The sequence below is a fragment of the Melanostigma gelatinosum genome, assembly GCF_949748355.1.
Source record: "Melanostigma gelatinosum genome assembly, chromosome: 7".
NCBI lineage: Eukaryota > Metazoa > Chordata > Actinopteri > Perciformes > Zoarcidae > Melanostigma > Melanostigma gelatinosum.
The window spans coordinates 18401235-18427867 of record NC_136640.1 but is presented as its reverse complement, the minus strand read 5'-3'; the positions used below and the strand labels follow the sequence as shown (position 1 = coordinate 18427867).

Genomic DNA, 26633 nt, shown 5'->3' with positions numbered 1-26633 from the left:
ATCTTCTGAAAAAATAAAATGTTTAAAGAAATAAGAAATTCAGTATTTGTTTTATTTTTGAGTAGTTTTATTGTTTGAACCTAATAAACACGACCTTTCATCTGTCAGCCTAATACCTCCATCTAGTGGCTGTATGTCTTACATGTTAATTACAGAGTGTTTTTATAGTATAATAAATGACGGTTTATTCTGTTACTTATAAATTTGAACATCAACAGAGGACATTTTTTTTAATATATTCCAGGGTTGGAGTCCTTTTTATGAGCTTCATGGGATTTCTTTCGTGCTGCCGAGTCAGCATACCAATTAAAATAAAACTGGTCTTTGTTGCACTTTTAGTCAAACATGCTAGTTTATAATATTAACATCTGTGTGAACCTGTGTACCGTGAAAGAACAATGTTTACAAGATTAGCATCAGGGAAGCACGAGTTACCATTGGTCAAAATGCACTGATGGTAGAGCAACAAGAACCACCAGGCCAAGAGTCACATCCCACAACACATGGCCAGAAGATGCGCATGGCCCTAATGTGGTAAAAAGGTTGGCTGATCATTGCTGACGTGAAAGCACATGAAGCTGGGTTCATAAATGCAGAGGTCGGATGTATCCAGTTATTTTCCACCGACTGAAAGGCGGCAGAGAAAGATTGATCCTGGCACACTGGCAGCATTTGTCCCCAAGGAACAGAGGATTTGTCCAACAGTATTGGCGGGGCATGCACTGTGGTCAGACCGTCAGCTGGAGGAAGCATTCGAGCCGTTGTCAGAGCATTGGTTATTGTGCTAGATGACCGATTTACTTGTTGACAGATCTTCTGCCGAGTGCATCTTCTTGAGACATGTTCTGAAATGGAATACTAAATCACACTGCAGGAAAGATTCTCCAACAATGCAATACATTTATTTGAAAATTGCTTTCCCAGGCTTATGATAGTTGTTTTTTATTTATTGGTTTATTTGGTTAGGGACAGTGCACATTAATAAAACATTCCTATAAATGCACCAGAACTAGCCATTAGAATATTTTTCATCTGTAGTCTCAGGGCAGATGTTACACATCTTAATCAATACAACTGCATCAAAAGACACAAAATATAATACAGCAAATAAATATTCATACCCTCAGTTGACTTCTTAGCAGCTGGCTTTGCTCTGTGCGAAATGTTCTTCTCTAGTCATAATAACTCTTTGGCTAGGACAGTATATGTATCATATCTTCTGTGGCTTTTGCATGTTTTTCCTGGAACTACTCACATTCTCCTCAACAGCCGTATTAACCTGTGGAAAACAAAGACATTAAGTCATGAAAATGATCACAGCAAAAGATTGTCTCCCCATGCTGCCAAAGGGATGCAGTCGATCTGCTTCATGCTCGGAGGTTCATGTACCTCGCAGTGAGCTCTGATGTGGTTGCTGTGTCTAACTGACCATTGACAACGAGCAGAGGGTCACACAAGCGTCAACAAGATGTTCTAATTTGTAGCCTGCGGAATATATGAGGATTTGTGAATATATGCTGTAAACATGACTCAAAAGTTATTATTGATACAGTTTCACCACTGAAATTATTATCCCCAAATTAGCAGAATTAAACGCATACAAACATAATGTACAAAATTCCCATGACTGTGCAGATAACCACTTTCAGTTGTTTTGATCACACAATCTGGAAGTCTAACCTCCAATTCTGGTCCTTGTAAGAATGAAGAGAAGCCTGGAGGTCACATTCCTTCTTTGAAGAGGGGTAGCACTTCTCTCTAGTAAGTTCATCTTTAAGAACCTCCTTTGTCCTTACAGCAAAAAAACAAAAAACACTTGATTCACATATGAAGCAACTTAAACAAAGGAAGATGAAAAGTGAACAGTGCTCGTCTCTAGTCAAGTCTTTTTTTATATATCACAACCTGTACAGCATCAGACAGTATCCCTAGATCCTTGTGCTGATGTTTAATATGATTGGAATGACTTGCTCCCAGCTTATTGACAATAAATGAAGTCCAACACTTATCATGCTGTTATATCTGAGGTGCTTTGAAAGTGCTTCTCTAAAGACCCACATTACATCCCAAATATTCACTGAAAACGTATGAGCATTTTGTCTATACGCGTTCAAGTATCTAACTGTCTAGATCTCTATACTCTCTGGGGGCAATCAACAAAGACACAATGTGAAAAAGATGAATTTTCAACGAATATTTTAAGATACAAAATGTTGAAAGTAAAAAGAAAAGTAAACGTTTCAAAGTTACAAGTTTGTCCATTGTTTTAATATCTTTTATTTGGACAGCCTGATCAGAAAACAACCTTCAAAATGTTGATGTTAAGTGAATTGTGCCTGCAGCAGGCCAACTGGACAGAAGCCGTATAGTAAAGTGATTGGTTACGTCAGGTTGAACAAATTCAAAAATGCTGAAAGTCATAAAAGTAACATTATAGACCCAGTCCTCGCCCACATCAAGTATTCACACAAGATTTGGTCTATGGAAGTGTGACAGACTGCTGTGAATATTTTGATACAAAAACACGTGCAAATTACCATTAGGTGGTATTCTGCTCATACTTAATTGATGTTTATTAGTTCCTGTGCGTCCTTCACCCGCTCGCCACACTTATCCACGCGCTCCAGGTGAACCAATTAATTACAAACATCACCTACACCTGTGTGGGTTGGTCTCACACAGGCCCGATACCGTGTCATATTACATGTGGAGTGCAGTATTAGCGCTGTCTGTAACCCCAGCATGTTACTCTGCTCGGTCACCTTGTGAGGGTATTTTTAACACCTAATTTCCTGCAGTGGAATTTACATTGTATATGTTAACGTCACCGGAAATAAAGAAAACCCCGCTATTACTGTTAAAAACAATGCTATGGGCTATATTAACGTTAGGTTTAGCCTACTTGGCTTTGAATTGAATAACGTTACAAATTCATTGAATATGGTAGATTGGTAGCTTGAACCGTTTACACGCTTTTCTGTCCTTGTGTGATAATTCGTGAATGGCGATATGTGGATCTGTTTTATTAATATGTAACGTTAGCTATAAGTGTCACAGGTATGAGGTTATGCCAAGCAGGTCAACGTGAACGCGCACCATGTAGCTAAACTAGCATTGAGGTTTCTATGAGGGCGTGTTCTGACAGCAATGTGCACGAGCAGCGCTGACCCCCAAGCGGTCTGATGTAAATCACTGCGATGGCAGAATGGGAGAGGAGGGGAGAGGAGGGGAGGGGAGGGTGGAGGACACCGGCTACAGCCCTACCTCCTCTCTGCATGCGAACACACAGCGGAGTAGACACACGGCAGGCAAGCAGGAAGACGGCACCATCACGGGGGCAACAAAGGGACGCATGTTTAATCTACAAGGCATCAAATTAATAAATGATTCATTGAGACAAGTTCTGCTTAGAGGAAGAAAAAAACCCGCTTCATTGCATTTGTCCTGGCCTCAAAGGTAAGAGAGATTGCACCAGTACAAGAAAATCCATATGTTCTCGACCATTTTCTTGCCATGTTATATATTTGTGTTGTTTACCTATCAATAAGCTTTCAGCCAGCATTCTGTACCAGACTTACACTGTTGGATGGTCTAATATCCATTGCAGATGCATGTGAATTTCATTGCTGTAAAGATTGAATTGAGTATCACAAGGGAGCATGAAATGGGTGTGACATGTTAATTTATGATGTGTGCAGGAGCAGCAGTAGCAATAGCAACAAAGCCTGTATCAGTGCTGTATCAGGAGTGTAAACAACTGACAGAGAGCCTAATTGCACGATGTCTTATACAAATTCAAATTGAATGGCATATTCAAAAAGTAAGCTTTCTCCCTGTATTATTTATGGTCTAACAGCACTGCACAGACATGGAGCTGGAGCACTTTGATGAGCGGGACAAGGCTCTCAGATACACCCGAAGGGGCTCAAGAGGGAATGGGCTCCCCAGTCCCACTCATAGCGCTCACTGCAGCCTGTACAGAACCAGGACACTGCAAAAACTGACCTCAGAAAAGAAGGCCAAGAAGATTCGTTTCTATCGCAATGGGGACCGCTACTTCAAGGGGATTGTGTATGCCATTTCCCAGGACAGATTTGGGTCTATAGAAGCACTGCTGGCTGACCTCACTCGATCTCTGTCAGATAATGTCAACTTGCCACAAGGGGTGCGGACCATATATACCATTGATGGGACAACAAAGATCACCTGCATGGACCAGCTGGTGGAAGGTGAGTCGTGTTCTTGAATTGTTGTAAATTTGTTCCAGATTATGTTTAAATTGAGTAATGTGAGATCAATCAAGCCACAAACCCCACCAGCTAATTCAGATCAAAACAAAATGCGTGACTTACCCCATCTTGACCAGCAGAATAAGCCAGTGTCACACTATCATGTGATAATCACTTTTTTTAATCTTCCAATACGTCTCAGCTTTTGTTTGTGGGAAAATCAAAAAATCTCTTTTTCTGTCTTGATTTTCTGCAGGGGAGAGCTATGTTTGTGCATCCATAGAGCCCTACAAGATGCTGGACTACACAAAGAATGTAAATCCCAACTGGGCTGTTGGTGGCTGGACTGCTGTGTCCATCCGTGACCCTTCTTCCCTTGGTAGCGCCATGGCTGGATCCCCGGAAACCAGGGAGAGCAAGGACTTTGTCAAGCCCAAACTGGTAACCATTGTCCGCAGTGGAGTAAAGCCTCGCAAGGCCGTACGGATCTTGCTCAACAAGAAGACCGCACACTCCTTTGAGCAAGTCATGACTGACATCACAGACGCCATCAAGATGGACTCTGGACTCGTCAAAAAGCTATATACTGTTGACGGCAAGATGGTAGGTGTTAAGTTTCCATTTCTAGTGGTCATTCTGTGAGCCTCACTTTCGCTCATTTCCCCCAACATGCTTCAGAGTAGGGTACACTGGAGAAAATTCCATTTTGGTGTTTTTCTTTATACTTTTTAGGTCCAACAACATTTTTTTATATTCTTATATTTAAACGTCATAAAAAAGAATGTAATACACTGTAGAATATGATGACACATTAGCTGTGTGTGTGTAATGTTACTTTCTTCTGAAGCACACAGTCAATATTAAGTTTGAATAGCTAGCTACAGCATGTATGTCACAATATGTGATATGGTGTCTACATATTAAATTAAGGAATCATATGTGCTTTAGTTTGTGAAAGTCACATAAGCATTGCCCTACCTCTGTCTGTGACTTCAAGGGCTCCCTTTACTCAGAGCGGAAGCAGTTGGTAAAGCTGGTTGCACATTTGTAACCAACATTGATTAATCTGTATGTTTTGAAAATGAACCTAATGTCCATACATTTAAGAGATGTACCGTTTTATATCGCCCATATTCTACTTGTTGCTGTTTATTTACAGTATGCTTATTTCAAAGGGAAGCAGCCAGGACAACCTTAAGTTCTCTATACTCTGAGAGACATTATCTTACATCCTGTTCCACCACTGATCAATTAATTGGGGAAGTAGAAATTATGCTTTTGTTGGCTATAAATCACTGGTATGACCTTCTCTTATCTGTTCATAGCTTGGCTGTGTGCAGCACCGAGATACATTTGGTTGTGGAGACTAGTATTTTGCCGTTTTAGTTTAAATGTTCTCTCCACATGCTGTCTTCCCATTTGTGGTACTGTATCTCACATAACAATCTTACATCAGCACACTGCACATGAGGCAGACCTGGTACACATTTCCTTCAATCCAGGCTGAGTTATTTTAGCGCAGTAAGCGCATTTTGAGGTTTTAAAGAAATATAACGTTTCCACTGTCATTGAAAATTGCTTTCAGAGAGAGAGAGAGAGAGAGATTCAAAGTCAACTGGGAAAATGTACTGACTGTATTGCAAGAAATGGGTTTCTCGTACCCTATCTCATAATCCTACTAAACAGTAGCACACTGTTGAATCGTTACAGTTTTCACTCAGTGAGTTAGTAATTCACACAGATACAGTAGCCATTATTTTACATTATTATACTTTGTTGACATCCTTGCGCAGGTGCCTTATTTCACACTACATTTTACTCAAGTAATTCATATTCTTCGAGATATCATCACAGTTATGGGGGATGTGGGCCATTATGGGCTGATTTGATTGGATAATGCTTAAGTGGCAGCTTCACACAGAGCTCAACTGACAAACATTAGTTTCAAAACATCCCACAGAAATAATCAGCTTTTTAACTTTATCACCTGCATGCTGCATTAGTATCCTTATCACACAATACTGTTTTATTTTATTCTGATGGTTTCTATGGTGACATGGTTTCCTGAGCTGGTTGCTAAGGAACAGCCTCTGCGGCAGAGCAGTGCAGTAGTGATGTCAGGACTGTAGGTGTAGTGTGAGAGGGCTCATAGCGGCAGTGCTCGGCCTGACGGCCTCTTGATACACATGGCGGCAAGACGGAGCACATGGCTCAGGTCTGATCCCATTCTGTGACGGTGCGTAGAGCGAACGTTAAGGATTTTCACACCAACAAACAAATCTGCCTCCAGAAATCCTCTGAATTGTTTTAGGAATACAGATTGTTCAGCAAAGCATAAACGGGCATGCCATTGCAATAGATCAAGTGTATATCCATTGTGTATACTCTGAAAGACAAATATTAGAATTTCTTTCTCTGGTTCTCCGTTTGTCTCTCACACAAGGTATCTTTGCTTATTCAGCTTAGTGATTTGTTATGCATGTCTGGTATTGGTGTATTTTCTGCAGTTTTAAAATGAATATTATAATTTCTGCTGATATCTTCATTCAGTCATGTCTGTCCATCTTGATTCTTCTACTGCAAAAGTCATCGACAGCCAAGTTCTGTTTTCACATTTGTTTCCGAGTCTTTAGATTCACGTTTAGTGGATCTGCTTCTCGGGGCGCTCTGCTTGATCGCTGTGATCCCTGGCCAAATGGGCACAGCCAAGTTAAAGTTGTTGGGTTGCAGATGACGAATAGTTTATAAAACATTATCCATACTGAAAGCTATGAATAAACAAACAATCGGCAGACGAGGTCCATAGCAAGAATACAGGCCATGGCTTGGTATGTTTGTGTGGGATGGAGCAGGAAACATTTGCATGACGTCTGAGGAGACTCAGGCCATGGTATTCCATATGGTATGGCTCCGCTCTGTAATGGTATTATGCACATTGCAAACTTCTGTGTTTTAGAGTCAACACTTCTTGTTGAAATAGATGTCAAAACAGCCACCGAAGGACGTAGCCTGGCATGACTTCAACGCACGAAAGCAGAGGCTTAATTCTGCATTGTAAAATTAGTAAATCAGTAGCTGTGAAAAACATTTTTACATTTAAGAAATGATATAGTGGAAGACGTTATGAAACGTACGGTGCCCCGTTTGTCAGAGAGCAAAACCTTGAAAAAAATTTGTCCTGGTGTGTCCGTACTGAATCTCTATCGGTCTCTGCTCACAATGTCATTCATGTATGAATACGTAATACATGAATACATGTATGTATACGTAAATTTGCATTAATTTAACATTTAAACATGTTTTAAATATACTGACACATAATATATCTGCTGCTAAAATGCATACCTTGTTAGAACTACTAGAAGCTAAATATAGAAATTGAAGACTAGGACTTTGTTATTAGGAATGCTGAAAATGTTAGGGCTAGAGTTATCGCTCATATGTGCGCTTGAGTTGTGGGTGTGTCCTTATGGATGTGCTCATAGTGCTGACTTGCAGTTTTTAAGGCAGCTATTACTCTTATCTTTCTATGCAGCAACTGCATTTATGTCACAAAATTCTGCAGCACACCCAATCTGAATATTGGATAATGTATGTCACTGAAGATACTGCTTTCCATCCTCTCTTTCTACCGGACATTCTTAATCCTACAGGATACAAATTTGAAAAAAGTAAAACATGCTCTGGAACTGTAAATGAGGGCAGTCCGTGCAAAATGAACGAGAACAATTAGAAAATTGCGTGTGAAGATGAGTCATGTTTGTCCCTGACATTCTGAGTGACCGTCATGAGCTTCAAAGGGGAGATTCAGCACCCTGGAGAGCTCCACCTGTCTACTGTTTGAGCAATGCTTTATTACCAGTTTGTATCTTGTGTGTAATCTATGGTCTGTACTAAGGCTCAGATTGATTCGATTCCAAAGCATGCATACCTCCCGTTGTTTTTCAAACAGATAAAACCCTGACGGTGTGTGTGTGTGTGTGTGTGTGTGTGTGTGTGTGTGTGTGTGTGTGTGTGTGTGTGTGTGTGTGTGTGTGTGTGTGTGTGTGTGTGTGTGTGTGTGTGTGTGTGTGTGTGTGTGTGTGTGTGTGTGTGTGTGTGTGTGTTAGGGGGATGGTAGGCCTTATGGAGCTGCTGTGTCACTCAGCCAGCAGGCATCAATATAAAGCACAATCATGAATGCCTCACTGACGCTGCTCCATCATAAGTTTGCCGTTTTCCTATTTCCTAGTATTCCAGATGAACAATATGTAATTCATGTAACATGAGTTATTTAAGAGTTACATATAACCGATAAAGAGTGGCTCTTGTTAAATCAGCGAGACACATTTGACTCAAAACATTTTATATGAAGCAATCTATATTTCACTCTATAGTTGTTCACATATTTGTTGTTTTGAGGGTGTGCATTGTTGATTAGATCTCTGATCCTATTGGGGAACATTGTCACTCATTTCTACTCAGATTTACTTATTGCTTAAGATAGAAATGGAGAGTTATAGTGGGTGACCATTAACCATAGGTTTGAAGCCAGATCAGAGTGGACCATCTGCAGAGAAAATGTCCATATTAAACCTCCCTCTGTGCTCAATTTTATAAAAAGATTTCGTGGTGAGAATTACCTGTACCTATTTATCTATAATGTGCAAAAAAGTAATTCCGATCCCTTTGTCTGGTGAACAATCCAGCGTTTCAATAGTTTGGATGAAAAATATCAAAGTTGCATATAGTGTATTCTTAATTCTTAATTAATTTACTATTTTAAAGGTTACAATTCTTTCAAAAATAATCTGAGAGTTAATAAAACCAGACCATATTCACATTATTAACGAAGGAGGATGCTAACATAATATTTAATACATGGTTGGAGGGCAGTCGGGTTGACGGACTGTGGTGGTGGCTTCTTTGTCCGTCCGCTTCATGTCAAAGCACTAAATTCATCTTATTAGGCTTCTGCTGAACTCCTCGTGGTTCTTAATGATGAGACAATAAATAATGTATGTACATATTAGATGTTTGCAATAGTCTCGTTTTATAAACCTTTTTGTCCCTCACTACATTGTACGAAGACAAACCTCATGTTTTAGGTGACAATCATGCAGGTTCACCAGAAAGTCCTTCAGCTCAGACTCCAGTTGGGCCTTTGGCAGCGACCAGCCCTCCGCTGACGGACCTAGATCCGGCTTTGCTCACGCCTTTGACCTGCAGTCGGAAGCTCCGGCTTGAAGAGCTTCGCACCCCGTAGCAGCTTCTCCTTCTCTGGCCAGGAGTAGAGCTTTGCCTCGATGCAAAGTCAAAACAAGATAAATGTCCACTTAGTGACAAATAATTTAGATGGAATCACATTTTTGATGATGGAGCTTTTGCAGAGTTCACCCTTCTGTCGAGAAAAATTAAAACACTTTCTGGCGCATTGCTGTAGTTCAGTACATCAATAACTCTTGAGTAGAAGGTCAGGACTCCATTAGCATCTTCATTTATTTATGCCACTGCATCCACTGTGATGGGGTTCTGTGTTAATGACCACAGCAGATGCATCAACTCCGTCATCTAGTTTCTCTTTGTAGAAATGTGAGGGTTATCATTTATATTTCTCTATTATTGAGATCAAAGTGAGTATTTCAACAAAAGTTTTTAAATATCAAAGGCACTATTCCTTCCTATCATATCATTTATTTCAGTTTTAGAGATTAGAGGCTTCTTTTGTGGATTCAGTTTGGAACCTCTGATACTGAACCAAGAACTTGACCTGAGTGCAGCAACAGACTGTCTGTGTAATGAGTCAAACCTTATACCTACACTTGTAGCTTTCTAGATTGTTCATTTGTTTTTGGAATGTTCCAGCTATTTTGAAAAAATGGTACTGTCTTTGGAATTAATATCATCTACAGTGTCACTGGGTAGAGTACACATCACTTTTCAAACTTGTTTTTGAACTATAATTGAGAGAAATGTCTCCATCTTCACCAGATCACCTGCCTTCAGGACTTTTTTGGGGAGGATGATATCTTCTTTGCCTGTGGCCCTGAGAAGTTCCGTTATCAGGATGACTTCAACTTGGATGAAAGTGGTAAGTGTACCTTCATTTATATGGTCGCTCAGTGGAGAAAACATGGGACTAACGCCGTTTGTGAATAGCTTTTCATCAAACCATCCTTCTTTGTGGCCAAAGTATATTCAGGATAGGCCAAACATGTGGAACTTGTATTGTTGTGCCTCTGCAGGTTTGTTCTCATACATCTAATCTTTCTAGTGCTGTTACTGCTATTGCTCATGGAGCTCTACTAAAATGCAGTATAAGGTGTCACTTCCATCTTGTTCCCTGTTACCTTTTTTTTCATTACAAATATTTTTGTTAAAAATGTAGACACCATATTTTTAAACCGAGCGGGACTTTCTAATACCACATACTGAAGATCCAATTTCAGATTTTTATTAAGACCACTTATGAATGAAAGAGTGTCCGAATAGCCTTGGTGGAATGGTGTCACAGCTTTACCATAGTATTTATGCTTACAGTTGTTCTAGTGAGGAGAGAGTTGGACTGAAATACAAATCTACTTCACATTGAATACAGATGATATGAAGGGCATTATCATCAGCGTGGCCCAGTTTATAGTTGTGTTATAAAGTTTGTGTGTTTGAATGTGCAGGTCAGAATAAAAGAGGTTGTCATCACTAATACTTTGTGGCTCTGTGGTTTATAGGCTGTTGTACCCAAAAGAAAATACTTCATATCAATAAAATGTATCTGTCTGTCACATACTCAAGTCTGACAAAATGGTAGAATAAGGTAGCCTTGTATTATCTAGGAAAACGTTGCTCCAGCAGTGTACGTCTTTAAGTGTTTTCTTTCTGTATAGACTGCAAGGTAGTAAAGTCTGCATCATATGGCCGGCTCCCCTCCGTTCAGGGTCTCTCTTCGCCAAGAGGTGGTGGGATGTCCCGCAGGAGCAAGTCCCCGTCATCCACTGGTTCAGGTGTGTGTGTGTGTGTGTGTGTGTGGGTCACTTGAAAGTAAATGTATTGTTCTTAATCTTCACACAGTTTTTTGATAGGATTGTAGGATATATACACTTGGTCTATCCTGCAGTATTTCGTCATTATGCCAATTCTAATGTACCGACAGCTAATGGCACTGCTGGCAGTCAGCTGTCCACACCTCGATCTGGGAAGTCTTCCAGCCCCTCTCCGACCAGTCCAGCTAGCCTCCGAAGACGACGGGTAATAAAAATGGATGTTCCCGTAAATATGTTAATGTCTTAAAGATGTATTTTATATTTTGTCATACATCATACCACAGCAATTTTGGGTAGGAGTTCAACAAGTCTCTTCATCAATGTATATTATTTAAAAGTATTCGCGTGACATGGAATTAAACAGAAGTGTTAAACTTTATTGATTTCTCACCTTTCAAATATTGTCCAGCATGTGTGAGCCTATTATACATCGTTGACTTTACTGTTTGTTTGTGTCGCTCAGTAATGCGACTGGAAGCACTGCTAGTGTTGTTTATCTTACTGAGAAATCTTAAGAAGATGACATGGGTGATTGCAGGTCTATGTACACAGGTGTACAGATGTAAATATCAGCTCATATGCATGTTTCTGAGTATTAGAAAAACAAAATCACCCAAACTTCATATCCCTCGGTAAACACACGCTCTGTTTGTACATGTACTATGATGCTTTAGAGCTATCTCTTGAGTAAAATGTCGTTCGTACTGCAGCAGCACATTTTTGCTGTGATCTGGGAAGGACCAGCAAGTTTGAGACTGCATAGCACAGTCGACTCTAGAGCGAAATCCAATTTTCAGTGATACCATCATTAATTAATCATCAGGCTGGCTGTGTTCGGTATTGTGATGTGGCGGAGGATATTATTTTCTTTCAATCCATTTCGTAACCTCTTGCCAGTCTTTATGCTGGTGGAAAGGTTAGTATAGTGTTTCACCAAGCTTTATTTGTCTAATTTTAAACAGCATACTCGAGGCTCGTTGGAGTGCAACAAGTAGGCTTTGTGAAAGCTTTGCCTCCTCTAAGGTTTGAGTAAAACAAGTGCATCAGTGTGTCTTTCGTTCTCAAGTCATGGCTGTCTCTTATTTCCAGGGATCTCAACACAGTGGCTCTTCACTCTCTTTAGCGTCTACCAAGGTTTGCAGCTCAATGGATGAAGGCGATGGGCCTGGCAGTGAAGGTAAGAAGTAATCATTGTGGAAAAATACAGTTTGCAAGCAATGTAAAGGCTACTGTTCATGTCTTTACATTATAGATCTTTTGTTTTTCTCCACAGCTGAGCCAGTGGATGAGTACCACACAGTGCCTGTGCCCATAGCAGAGAGGTACAAAGTGGGGAGGACTTTAGGGGATGGAAATTTTGCTGTGGTCCGAGAGTGTGTGGAGAGATCCACTGGAAGAGAGTACGCTCTGAAGATCATCAACAAAGAAAAATGCAGGGGAAAGGTGACCCTACCTCTACATCCGCTTACTTCAATTATCACATCACCAAGTTTGGTCAAATTCACTGTCAAGAAGTTATTTTCTGTGTACAATCTTGAGATCTGTTTTGGATGCTCTTTCATTATTTTTCTTCATCAGCAGATGGTGCTATCTGCTCTGGGACTAAATTGTCTTTCTTTATGTTTCATGTACCAGTCTAATATCAGATAAAGCTAATTAAGTAGTGTTAACGAGGACCAAAATGATTTCAACTGACGTTCCAAATGTCTGCGATGTTTAAGAAACTTGTTTGTCTTTCATATTCAGAGCAAACTTGACCCAGTCTCACATTCCACTGATATGTTTCTGTATATATTATTTTCTCTGTACAGTGTCGATAGATTTTCTTACTTTGATTGATATTCCTTTTATTGCCCAGGAGCACATGATCCAGAGTGAAGTGTCAATCCTTCGGCATGTGAAACATCCCAACATCGTACTTTTAATTGAGGAAATGGACACCTATAGTGAGCTCTATCTTGTAATGGAGTTGGTTAAGGTAATGCATGTTTGTTAATTGTTCAAAGCAATTTCACACTATCATGCAGTAAAAATCCTATTTTCGGGATAATTGTGAAATTTTAGGATCAATAGGTTCTGTTCAGATTTTTCTTTAACTAAACATCTTTTTTGTACCATAGTTTTATATTAGTCCATCTAAGTGGATTTTTACTTGATTCCTGTTAATAGATAAAGCTACTTCAGCCCATTAACATGGTTGAAAACTAGCAACCAGTGCTCTTTCACATCCCAAATACTCCAGGGGGGCGATCTCTTTGATGCAATCACCTCCTCAAGCAAATACACAGAGCGAGATGCCAGCTGTATGCTGTTCAATCTGGCAAGTGCCATCAAGTACCTGCACAGCCTCAATATTGTCCACAGAGACATAAAACCAGAAAACCTGTTGGTAAGTATGACCCTACAAAGATTCTGTACTGGCAGTGAGTGGAGCCAAATTGTAAAAGCTTCCCATTTTCAAACCTCATAGGTCCATGTTCCTCTTTCCCGTTCCCATTGTCACTCTTCTCCTCAGTTTGTAGATGCAAGTTTGCACTTAGAACTAACAATTACACATGCACGAAGGCATGTAACATACACAGGATAAATACATTAAATCATGAAAAGAAATTACTGGACACAATTTGACAAGGTATTTACTGTGGCATGTCACTGTGGTCATTTGGAACTCAAGTTTCTAACACATCCCTTCTGTAAAGTCTGACCTAGATGTAAAATAGCTTTGATCTATTAACTGAAATTTTAGAAGCAGAATACTTAAAGTATCTTAATCGAATCAATGCAGGACATTCATTCACATCAGCAAAAGAAAAGCCTGACACTAAAACAAGGCACAAACCTCAATTACATTAAACTCAGTCTCAACTGCACTTTTTATTTAAGCCTTTGCATTTATTACATAATATATTCATGTAATGATTTAAGCAAAAAACTACATTTGATTCTACAGAGACCATCCGTATTTGCGTTGTTCTTTTTCTGTGCTTTTCCAAAACAGTCTGTTTTTACTGTAATGCAATTTCAACAAAATCCCTTTTCAGGTCTTTATTTCATCAATTCTCTGTTTCGTTCTTTGCCCTCAGTGTTACCTAATTTTACAATCACATCAAGCACCTTAATGGAATCTTTATCACAAAATGAATGAATGTGGATTGGAGACCTCTTTACTCGCGCTTTCTCACTTTCTCTTGTTGTGTGTGTGTGTTTGACAGGTGTTTGAACACCAGGATGGTAGTAAGTCTCTGAAGCTAGGGGATTTTGGCTTGGCTACTGTCGTCAACGGGCCCCTCTATACTGTGTGTGGCACACCCACCTATGTAGCACCAGAGATTGTCGCTGAGACCGGGTGAGTCCAGAGTCCTCATCTGAGACATCATTTTTAAGGCATTTGCTGTAAAAAGAAAGTAGAAAAAAAATACCATTTACCCAATCAAAAACTTCTACAGTAATTCTTGTGAACTATTGCTACTTGCAGATGTGCTTAGTTGATACCTGATATCTTCCTCTTCAATTACAGGTATGGCCTCGAGGTTGACATTTGGGCAGCTGGTGTCATCACTTATATACTCTTGTGTGGCTTTCCTCCTTTCAGTGGGTAGGTGCTCCTGTATCAGGGTCTTTATTTTGAAGGATGATGTTTTAACCACATTAAATTGTCCTAATTACATTATTCAGAATGTCTATTGTATGCCATCACATTATAGACTATTCTGTGGAACTTAGTTTGAGCTTCTAAAATACCTGTTTTATTTTCTACAGCAGTGGTGAAGATCAGGAGGCTCTCTTTGAACAGCTTTCGAGGGTCCAGCTTGATTTTCCTGCACCATACTGGGACAGTGTTTCTGAGACTGCCAAGGTTGGTGTCTGGAAGTGTTCTCCACATCTGCCATTGTTATTCTCCATGTGAAACACCACAATCTTTCAGTGGTGTCTCACATTAGCCATGAGTAGCCAGTATAATAATGTAGCCTGTCTTTATTTAGGATCTGATCACTGGGATGCTGCAGGTAGAGGTGGATCAGAGATATACGGCTGTACAGGTGCTTGATCACAGCTGGGTCAATGTAAGTTCAGCATTTTAAAGTTAGTCCTTTCACCGGAATCACCTGTGTACATACAAACACTGCTATGATAGAGTGCACTATGATGCAGCAAGTAGAGTTTCTGAAGCTTTGTTCTTTGCATTTTCCAGGATGATGGTGTGTCAGAGAACAAGCACCAGCTGCCTGTGGCTGGGAAGATCAAGAAGCACTTCAATACCGGGCCCAAGCTCAACAGCACCGCTGCAGGGGTGTCAGTCATTACAGTAAGCTCTGCACCCCTTCACACACAGACGCTGCATGCATCTCTGCATTCGTAGATTACATTTGGGCTCTTTTTTATGTGCATTAGCAATGATGCTTTAAATGTCATTCAAAATTGAGAAAAATCATTTTGAACCAGTGTCCCTTATATGCAACAGCAGCTTAAATCCTCATTCTGTGCAAAAGCTTTTAAACTTCATCCTTTGGATGTCATTGAAATTCAGTCGTGGTTCAGTTGAAACGAACATTGTACGTTTGGCAAAGCAGAAAACTAATCCATTAGCCATATTTTATCTTTAGTCATTCATAATTTAGTGACTTTCTGCTTTGTTCTCTGTATACATCAGTTCATCCATCTGCCTTTTGCTGCCAGGGTTTCCTGTGTGTGCTCTGGTCTCTCATCCACTTCTTTTAGATGGACTGTCAGCACCGGAGATCTTATGAATAACAGTTGGCATACAATGACACGGTTTCGGTTGATATGATTTCTTAAATAGTTTCAAAGCTGAACTGGATTTTTTACATTTGGCTGTGTAAAGTTCACAGAATGTCAGTTGATAGTGACATGACATTTTTATGCCAGTTTTTGTCCTTCTCAACACAGCAGTTATCAAAAGAAGTTCAGAGTTGAGCATCTTAATGCTAATCAGGCCAGTGACTCTTTGAGTTCAAGGTGCTCCTCTGAGTTGCGCTCATCTCTCTTTGCTTAGCTGCACCAGGACTTCACCATCCAGAGGTCAGTTTCTTTGGCTCACGACCATCATCCAGGATTGTACTAGATTAGGTATGACGCAGCATAGCACAAATATGCAGTCAACCGATAGTGGACTTTTAAAAGGCTGTTATAGTACTGATAGTTTGGGGCAGGAAAAAGCCGATATTCGATTGATCAGCCGTTACCAAACCGTAACGAAACATCACACTACACATAAAACATCTGGGTGAGAGCCTTTTTATTTTTTAAAAAGAGAGAGGTGAAAATTTCACCATGACATCAACTGGAGTTTATGACCTCTAATTTGCAGTTCTTATAAGTCAAGGTGCTGGCAGTCTTCATGTACCACCTTCAAAGGGTTTGGCCCATTGGCAGACAATGAAGCCCTTCTCGTGCCTCGCCCCTTATCTAACTCATCAAATCCATCACTTTATCACGTTCCTTCATTTCACTAATGCTGTAGCTGTATCCTCTTGCCTGTTTGTTCAGTTTAAATGCTGCTTACTTATTCTACACAGAAAAGTTGCACATCCATCATGCAAAGTGTAGTCATAAAATAGTCACATTATAGTATGCCATAAAAAATGTCATACCATTTTATGCCATTAAAATACCAAACAAATCCTGATAGTCATAGAAAAGTATGCCAAATATATCATAGTATGCTGTAAAAAATGTCATTAAAAAAGTAAAAGTATAGAATGCCATAAAAGAATGTAGAAACTATTCATCCACTGGATCATGGCAGACCTTTTTGTCTCTTGTTGTTGCCCCTTCTTTTGCTGTGTCACAAGATATAGTTGAACTTTCTGTGTCACAAAAAGTTAAACTCGAAAGAGAATAGTAGTGCGGTAAATGCAGCTTTTTCCACATACTTTAGCAAACTTTAGCTCATCTAACATTCGCCAAGTGTCTCACTGGTGATCGATTGGATGCCACTCCTCATCTCGGGTCACATGTGGAGCACCGACCAACTGCTGTGTCACCCTCTCTCAGACCACGCCACTTGATAAGGAGAAGCAAGTTTTCCAGCGGAGACGCCACCAGGATGTGAAATTCGCACCCCACCTACCACCCGGTATCGGTGCCGGCGCCTCCCGCATTGCCAACCCCGTCTTCACCTCTGAGACTGAGGACTATTCCCCAAGTTCGGCCGACACTGTTCGTTCACCCACTTCTCAGTTCTAACAGTCTCCCAGAGGCCACTCCCCACATCTACCCCTCTGGAGGTGGGAAAGGGTGGAGTGCAAAATGGAAAGACCCAACATTGGGTTCAGTCTGCTGAACTGGACATTCACAGGCTGCATACCAACCTGCACCTATTTAAGTTTTCCCCAGTCATAATACTTTTACTTTAATTATAAAATGCATTGATCAGAGTAAGGGACAAGTTGATCTCTAGATCAAAGAATACAATTTAAGAGCATGCAACTATTTTTTTATGTTTTCCCTTTTTTATTTCTTCAAAAAGGTCACAAAACTGTAAATGCCTTATTTATTCACCAAACACTGGTTCATTGTCGTACCCTAGAGCCCTCTACTGGTTTATATTGTATACTGCAGGAAAGAAGGCCTGCTTCATGAAGCATGTAGCTTTTTAATGGAACATGTAAATAAAAACCATTCAAACCTTAGCTTTTAAACATTAAATTCAATGATTTAGTGATATGATGGTAAATTTAACTTATTATTGTGGTTTAAACACCAATGCTTGTTTAACAATTACTCTCAATACATCAGTAAGAGTCCCTTCCTGCTGTACTTTATGACTTTTAGATTTCTCTGTGCCGAGGTACTTCAAGTTCTGGTGCATAAACCTTACGCACACTGTTTAACAGGACTTAAGAAACTGAAATGACATGCTGCTATATTGTACCGTAAGCATTATCGGTACTGAAATATTTTTTTTTTGTGTCGGGCAAATATTGTCCTGCCACCCAGTACCATTACTTTTTTGAGGGTGGTAATATTTGACTATTGATAGTCCAGCTCACCTGGGTGCTTGAGGATGATTATTGAAACCGTAGATTTGTTACGTCTGTTTGAGTGGTTGTAATTCAGTGGTGGTACAGATGAATGTCAGTGCTGTGTAGTTGGTAGTAAGTGCATGTTTAAAGCCTGGCCTTGGCTTATATGGATTTAAGTACAATTAGGTGCAGTGCCCAATGAGCACAGTATCAAATTTGTCCTTCAAAATGCTGGAATGAGTGACAATGGATCTATTGCTGGTATTATTGGCAGCCAACTGACACACTTCTCTATCAGATGGGAGCTATTGGCTCTTGGACAATGTGGATTTGTTTTTTTAAGAAACAAGTTAAATGTTGTTAAACACAACAGTGCTTCCAGTAAAATCCATTATTTTACTATTTGTTCATTCAGTCAGTATGAAGAAGCCTTGCTCACCAGACTGTGTTCTCTGACCACTTCGTACATTGGTTCACCAGAGACCAAATATGTGTTTGTGTGAATGTCCTGTTCCCTTCATCAGACTGTAACTTGCATGTGTGCTAATATGCATCCTAAATCAGTTGTATGGGTGTTCTGTTTGCTATTCGCCTGTCAGATATCAAGTCATTTCTGTTGTCTTTGTACATGCTGTCTTGGTGAATGCAGTTCAGTTAAGGCAGACTATAGTCATACCACAGCTAAGTTCAAACTTGTATGTATTTTAACAGAAAAGTAATATCACACCGCTAACTTTGTTGTAAAAGGGCTTTTAAACTTTTCGACTAGAAGGGATTGAACCAAAAAGCAGACTTTTTGGGAATCTTTTGCTTTCAAGACTGTTTTTCATCATCTGAAAAACATTTAATGTTTATATACATGACAAAATGGTTCTCTAAGACAACTGGGAACGTCAGTATTAGGTGGAAGCGAATGTGAATGCTGTATTATAGTCATCCATATTCCATTACTGTAAGGATGTTAACTATTTAAATTATTAGAAAAAAAAATTGATTGTAGTTAAACACAATTCTAACAATGTAGCTATCTGCGATGAAACCAAACCTGGGAATAAAAATGATTTAATTAATTTGTGAATCAGCGTAACTGTTTTTGCAAGATGACTTGTGGTGGACCTACTAAATCTGCAGCAAAGAATTTAGACAGCAGGTGGCAGTATAATCAAACGCAAGCTTATGACATCTTGTAATTCCATTTATAGCATGCATTTACTGAGCACTAGCTATACTTTATCATGGGATTGCATTAATACATGCATGAATGCTTTGGAGGCAGGAACACACATACACAAGTTAAAGCTCACTGGTATATTTATTCAGTTTTATTATAAACACAAAAAAAATCATGAAAGCAGCTGAATTTAGTTATAATCACAAGCGTCAAACATCCCACCTCTTTCAAAATGTATGCAAAAACGATTGATAATGCAACTAAAATATATAAATCATAGCATATTTTAAAATATATTTCACTAAATCAAAATGCACTGCTTAATTGTAACATGTAAACAAAATTGTTTTTGTCATACAAATTCACAATAATGAGAATTATTTCACAGGACAGCAAAGTGTAAACCCATAGCCTTGATTAGTTGTGAGCATGTAAAACGTCAGCTTTGGGTCGGGTGGTGTCTGGTAGCACCGTTGGAAAATCAGAATGCAAACTCAATGTATTTGCATATTTTTGTTCATTTTAAATTCTCAACTCACAGCGACAGACTTCTACAATTAAATGCAGACACAAAAGCTTTCACATCACCAAAAATAGACCATAGTCATTTTTGTAACACTTCATCCATCCTTTCGATAATTTGTCAGGCAGCTGAAATCCTTAGACCTTTACAACAACCAAGTGATAATATTGCTTACCAATGTGTCTCAGCATGAACTGGTGTTCATGAATTCACATGTACAAAATAAACAACTTTTTGCAAAAATAGGCAAACTGATGGACAAGTAACAGTACTAATGTTCGCATTTACAACAATTGCAGACTGCCTTTTAAAATGACACTTCCTTTGACAACATTTCTTACAGTTTTAGCACAAACACCGTAACAGTCATGACTAATCTGGTATTAAATCCTCTGGATATGTTTTTGGAAGAAGCTGAAACAAACAAAAGATTGATAACTGCTGTTTCAAATGTTCCACTGTCATTGACAAACTAAATGGTCCATGATTCAAAGTTAATATGGAAATATCACAATTTATTGTCATGATTTAAACCAAATATTTCACAAAGGACTAAGCTCACACTGAATTTTACTTTTCTTCCACATAGACAATCAAATACAACAAACTAACAACATTTTGTCATTTCACATATACATACATTTGACCACTGTTAACAATGAGCAAACAATGGCCATATACATGTATTATTAACCAACTAATATCTGAAGTTCAATGAAGACAATTTGACATAGCTTGTGTGATATGTTTGTAACATGGTGGATAGTTTAACAGCATTTAGATTTTTTTTTCTCAGCCTTTACAGAGAAGAAACACTTCACACTGTCCATATTTACAGTATAAGTTCACTTTTTTTTTTTTATAAAAGTGTTCCCAGTGAGATATGTATCTGCCATACAAATGTTGTATAAATGTTCCTAACGAGGATTCATTTTGTTTTGCATTTTCACAGTTTAAAACGCTTACGTCTGTGTTTTAGTAACTGTGATCTCAGTCTCAGTCTCTCTTTGCCCAGATCAACAGAGCTGCTTGAGTTGGGGAAATGCATCAGCTGGTGGTCGGGTAAGACAAGAAAACCAACAGACACATAGCAACAAGTTTCCCTCAGACGCCAGATGAACACATGTAAACACACCTTGCTCTTCATTAGTGTCTCCATGGTGATGTTCTCTAGCCCACTGGCTCTCCTCCATCTTGGTAGGTATTTCTCTTAATCCTCCACACTCCCTCCTGCTGCATTGATCCGTCTCTCCTCAGTACCTGTTTTGATGCTCGTAGTGCCATCGGTTGAAATCAATGTTAAATGCCACGATGCTGCCGGAGGCCATGCCTGTGATCAAAGTCCTGAAGAGCAACAAAACCATGAAATGAAATCCTAATGTCAAGAAACCGATGATAAACATAGAACGCTACATTAATCTCATTTTGTCATATTGCGATGTTTTCATATTTCAAAGGTGTATTTATACATGAAAGGAACTAATGTATTAAAATGTGTTCATTGATAAAGATTATTTCCGTAGTGTTGAATGAAATGAGCACAGGAGGTCATCAGGGACTCTGACTTTAAATCACGGGATTCCATCTGAAAACTGCAGTAGATCATTGACTCCGAGTATCTTTCTGCAACCAGTCTGCTCTTGTGTCCGCGGCCGACTGGTATGTAGGAAAAGCAGCTGATTTCACAGGGTCGTCTTGTACTGCTACAGCCCAAGGGCTTAAATGCTCCAGTACAATGAACAGAGCAGCAGCAGAATGTGCCTCTGTAAATCGAGTTGCGGTGCATGGCTCACTTGTGTTACCGCATGTCAACTTACTGATGAAAGATGTTGTAAACGAATTAAGGGGTTCCTAAAATATGTAATTGAAGTGATTTGTTTCGTAGTGTTGAAAGAAATGTTAAAAAATTGCATAGTGCCTAATTTCAGTATTTTAAAAAGCAATCTGTGAACAAATTCCATCCTTAATCGAACCATTCTCTGCTTACCTTAACAGGTGGTGCAGTTATTTTGCTCAAGAACCAGGCCTCTGTTTTGGGCCGGACCGTAAGTGCTGAGGGGCAACTGACCGGTGGTTGTGAAGTGTAGCTTGAATGTTCAGACTCTAGAACCTCTCTTGACTGCCAGGGTCACATGATGACGTCAGGCTTATAGCCCCAGAGCGAACACTGTTTCCTCTACGCCACCAAGCCAGCACCCATTATATTACTCCTTACAAATCTTGCAGAGATGCACATGTTAAGGGAAAAACATGCTGCTGACCTGCCAATAGACTTTTGCAGTATCCATGAAGATACCTCAGTAACGTTTTGTTCCTAAGGCAACTGTAGGTTGTATTTAAAAGAAAAGTATGGTGGATATTCCACTAACTAAAATGCACGGTGACATATATGCACGGACAGTAACGCAGTTAAGACGCGTTAACATTGTAGCACACACAGAATTTGTGTAAGCGAGCCCCAATGACCAAAAAGCCAACATCACGTCTTGTTCTCATCATTCACTAAAATATGCAAACCATTTGGATTTGACTCTCAGTAGGGTTGGGCAATGTCTATCAAATTGGCACCTGAATATGTCTAAAGTAAAACATTGCGCTGGGAAACTATGCACTAGTATGACTTTTTTTATGATCGTGAAATTGTGTTCTTTTATGACCGACTGACTTTTTTGTGACATTTTCATGGCATACTATACTATGACTTTTTGTGATGTTTTTCATGACATATTACACTAAAACTTAAAATGGAATTCTATCAATGTTTCTTCATAAACTATGCTATGACATTTTTTTACAACACACGATACTATGCTATGATTTCTTTTGACAATTTTCAAGACATAATATATGACTTTTGACTTTGATTTTTGTGTGAAATTGTATAACATACTGTACTCTGGACTTTCTGTGACATGGCTTTCATGATATTCCATACTAAAGCTTTTGTGTGAAATTCTTTGAGATGCTATACTATGACTTTTTATGACATACTGTATTATAATATTTTCATGGATTTTCTTCTACTATATTACACCACTTTTTGACATACAATACGATCACTTTCTGCGACAGGATATACTATGACTTTTTCCTACACCCTATGTTATTACTTTTCCATGAATTCTTTTGACATACTATACTATGACTTTTTTCCACATACTGAACTATGACTTTTTCATGACTGTTTTTGACCACTAAATTATTACTTTTTTTGACATACTATACTATGACTTTTTCCATTACTATTTTCAAGATACCATATTATGACTTTTTTGTGCCTTTTTTCAAAATACTATGTTACTTTTTTCGACATTCTATAATATTGCCGTACTATGACATTTTCATGACTTTTTTCAAGATATTATATTATGAATGTTTGACATACTACAATATTACTTTTTTCGACATGTTGTACTATGACATTTTCATGAACTAACTATAATATGGCTTTGTTTTGACAAACTATACTATGACATTTTCATGGCTTTTTACGACATACTATGATATTTTCAGGACTTTTTCGTGACTTTAATGCTATACTTTGACTTTTTTATGACTTTTATTCATACTGTACTATTACTATATTACTAATTAATATAGTACGAAGTAATATAGTAATAGTATAGTTTAAAGCTACCCTGCAGCCCTAAACGATACTATTACTATAACTTTTCTGTGCCTTCATTTCGGATGTGAGTGGGTACGTTTGCTCACAAGTTGTGTGCTTTGCCCCGTAGTGGTGGTTCACATTGCCGGTAATAATCGTCACAGTCTCTGAACATATGAGACATACTGGTTTTAAACTGCCCATGGGAAGAATTAACATATCTGTCCATTCCTGGTCAAAGACTCTGGTCACCATGTGAAATAACTTCTCTGACTCACGTACCATTCTCCGACTACTCGGTCTGTCGTCCGTCTCTCCTGTATGTGTAAATCTCACTCGAGTCGGTAAGTCTATCAGAATACACATATTTGATTGGCTAAGTAGCATCACGCGAGATGATTTACAACGCATGTAATTGGTCGGTGTGTGTCCTGGACCGCTGAACGTGTGCCGTCCAGATACAACGGCATCTGGGTCCTGAGCCGGACTGCGGTCCACCTATTAGTGACCCCTGGGCTTTACTATGACATTCACATGACTTTTTTTCCACATAATATACAAGGATGTTTTTATGACTTTTTTCGATATACAACTTACTATGACAATACTACGACTTTAAAAAGCTTTTTCTGATATACTGTACTCCAACTTTGTGACACACCGCCTGGTACGGCAGTTGCACCACCCTAAGGCTCTATAAAGGGTGGGGAAAACTGCTCAGCAGCACATCACCACGATGGAGCTGCCATCTATCGAGGACCTCTACACAAAGTGATGTAGAAAGAAGGTCATCAGGATTATCAGTGACCCCAACCACCCCAGCTCCAGACTGTTCTGCCATCCAGCATCCAGCACTGCAGCATATGGGAATGCACCTCCAGGCAACGTGACAGATTCATTCCATAGGACATGAGACTTTCGAACTTTTAAGCTCATCACTATTGTGACTTTAAAAAGTTTTACAGGTTTTCTTTATTTTATTTTATAATGAGCATTGTTGAAGGGAACCTGAGATCTAACATTTCCATTGTTTCTCTATTATTGTTGTACATATGTTAAATAAAAAACATGAAACTATTTTTATGGCATTTCCTACAATGTTTTAAAAAAATGATATGGCATACTATACGACTGACCTTTTATGGCATTTGATATTATGACTTATTTGATTGAATTTAATGACTTTTAAAGTTATTTTCTTAGACATGCTATACTATGACCTTATGTCTTTATTCAACAAACTGTACTATAACTTTCTTTGATATGCTACACTATGACTTATTTCGTCATACATACTATAGCATATTTACGAGACTTTTTTCAACATACTAAACTATGAATTTTTCATGACTTTTCTTTAGCATACTGTACTAGGACTTTTTATGACTTATTTCGGCATTCGAAATTCTGATAGCTTCATGGCTTTTGTCCAACAAATTATTATAAGATTGACTACTTTGAGCATTTTTGGTAACATTTGGTACATTTTTCTGACTTACTATACTTTTTTATAACCTTTTCCATGTCAAAATACACTGCAACATTCTTTTATGACATACTTTGATTTATTTTTTACATTTTCATAACATTTTCATGGATTATTTATGACATGAGATACTAAATTCTGATTACATTTACATTGTAATTAAATTTGTATGGCATACTATTTAGTGAAAATGTTTATGGCATACTATATTTTTTCACATGACTATATTCAGAAACATGTCAGTGCTTACTATGCTGTGACTAGAATATGACTTTTTAATTTTAATTACTACTCTATGATTTTTTTTAGAACATTTTGTAGTGAAATCTCTAATGGCAGACTATACTATTCCTTTTCCATGACATAATAAGCCTGGGGTTTTCAAAGTGTTGATGATTAAGTGCCAATTTAGGGAGCCACCATATGATTGACAGTAAAAGGCCATACATAAAACATGCAAGTATATTTTCCATCTCAATTCCAGATTATACTGCCAAATTGTCCACCAAAAATGGCTAACTTTAGCTAACAACAACTATTGATGATAGAGCATAATTGCTGCAAAGCAGTGTGTTAAATGTAAGCTAATGAAAGTGAAAGTATTGAAAAGGATGATTAAACAAATGATTAAAACATGATGCATGTATTTCTTGCCGGGGCTGCACTAAATGTTAATGAAGGCCGCAATTGGCCTGTTGGCCACACTTTGAGGAGCTATACTGTATTTGATGAGTGGGAGAGAAAGCATTAATATGGTTTTCTGTATACTGCTCTGACCTTTGATCGTGTGATAGGTCCATAGCTCGGATACCAGCGTCACAGCCGGGGTAGACGTAAAGCTGTTTGAAGTCACAGGCCTGCCACACCTCCACCACACCATTATCCCCACCTGTGGCAAGGTTGTGGCCATCACTGCTCAGCAGAATAGCCTACAATTGGTACAGAGAGCGGTTCAACATGTCACTTCCAAATGAACTTTTATTGTACCTAACGATAGTTGTCTTGCTGGAGCATGTAAAAGATGTAATTGAATGACAAATGGCTCTATCCACAAATTGAACGCCAACATTTGTGATCGTAGAGCTTCATGTACACTATGAGAATAACTTGCAGCAGCGATGTGCAGTTGCTTTGTACACTAAGTGTTGTACAGATTCAGATGGATCATGGTAATAATACTATTTATACAATTATAATTATAATATTTACATCTCAAAACCTGGCAGGGACGACTTAAACTTCCCTCCCCCTAAAACAACGTATATTATGATCCAGGCCATGTAAATTATTTGATCCACAAACATACTATATCAGTCAGATATAGTAACTAAGACTGCAGATGAACAAAGATACATTCACACCTCTAATGGATTATACTGGTGTCAAAAAGTCCTACCCTGGTGGAATCATTGACTTCCATCTGTGCCAGCAGTTTTCCATTGATGCTGAAGTTGCAGAAGCGCCCCCTCTCATAGTAGATGATGCAATGGCCCTCACTGGACACCGAGATGAGCCGGGGGTACTGATAGTAGTCTGGTCCCTCCAGAGCCCGAAGCAGGTCCCCTGTGATGGTGTGGACCAGACATGGACCTTCTGCCGAACCGAAACATAC

General features: G+C 38.9%; 2 protein-coding genes across 3 annotated transcripts in view; one reads left to right on the top strand and one right to left on the bottom strand.

The window, feature by feature from the left end:
- Positions 1-3868: 3868 nt before the first annotated feature.
- Positions 3869-17642, top strand: LOC306779419 (serine/threonine-protein kinase DCLK1-like; the record flags this gene model as incomplete). Of its 2 annotated transcripts, none has more annotated exons than XM_079271318.1 (15): positions 3869-4229; positions 4486-4832; positions 10200-10299; positions 11093-11209; positions 11359-11453; positions 12338-12425; positions 12522-12691; positions 13107-13226; positions 13491-13637; positions 14461-14594; positions 14766-14843; positions 15011-15104; positions 15232-15312; positions 15441-15554; positions 17264-17642. In XM_079271318.1, 15 exons carry the CDS (start codon positions 3869-3871, stop codon positions 17453-17455), a joined length of 2238 nt encoding a protein of 745 aa, XP_079127444.1. In that variant the 3' UTR covers positions 17456-17642. The 2 variants fall into 2 exon arrangements, with proteins under 2 accessions (XP_079127444.1, XP_079127443.1); XM_079271317.1 differs by having other exon boundaries at positions 15008-15104.
- Positions 17643-20987: 3345 nt separating this feature from the next.
- LOC306780247 (neurobeachin-like) overlaps positions 20988-26633 on the bottom strand; it is a gene marked incomplete at its 5' end in the record, with an annotated part of 185287 nt that continues 179641 nt past the window's right edge. The window contains 3 exon segments of the mRNA XM_079272545.1: positions 20988-21272; positions 25799-25950; positions 26418-26614. Coding sequence (XP_079128671.1) covers positions 21182-21272; positions 25799-25950; positions 26418-26614 — 440 coding nt within the window. The 3' untranslated portion in view covers positions 20988-21181.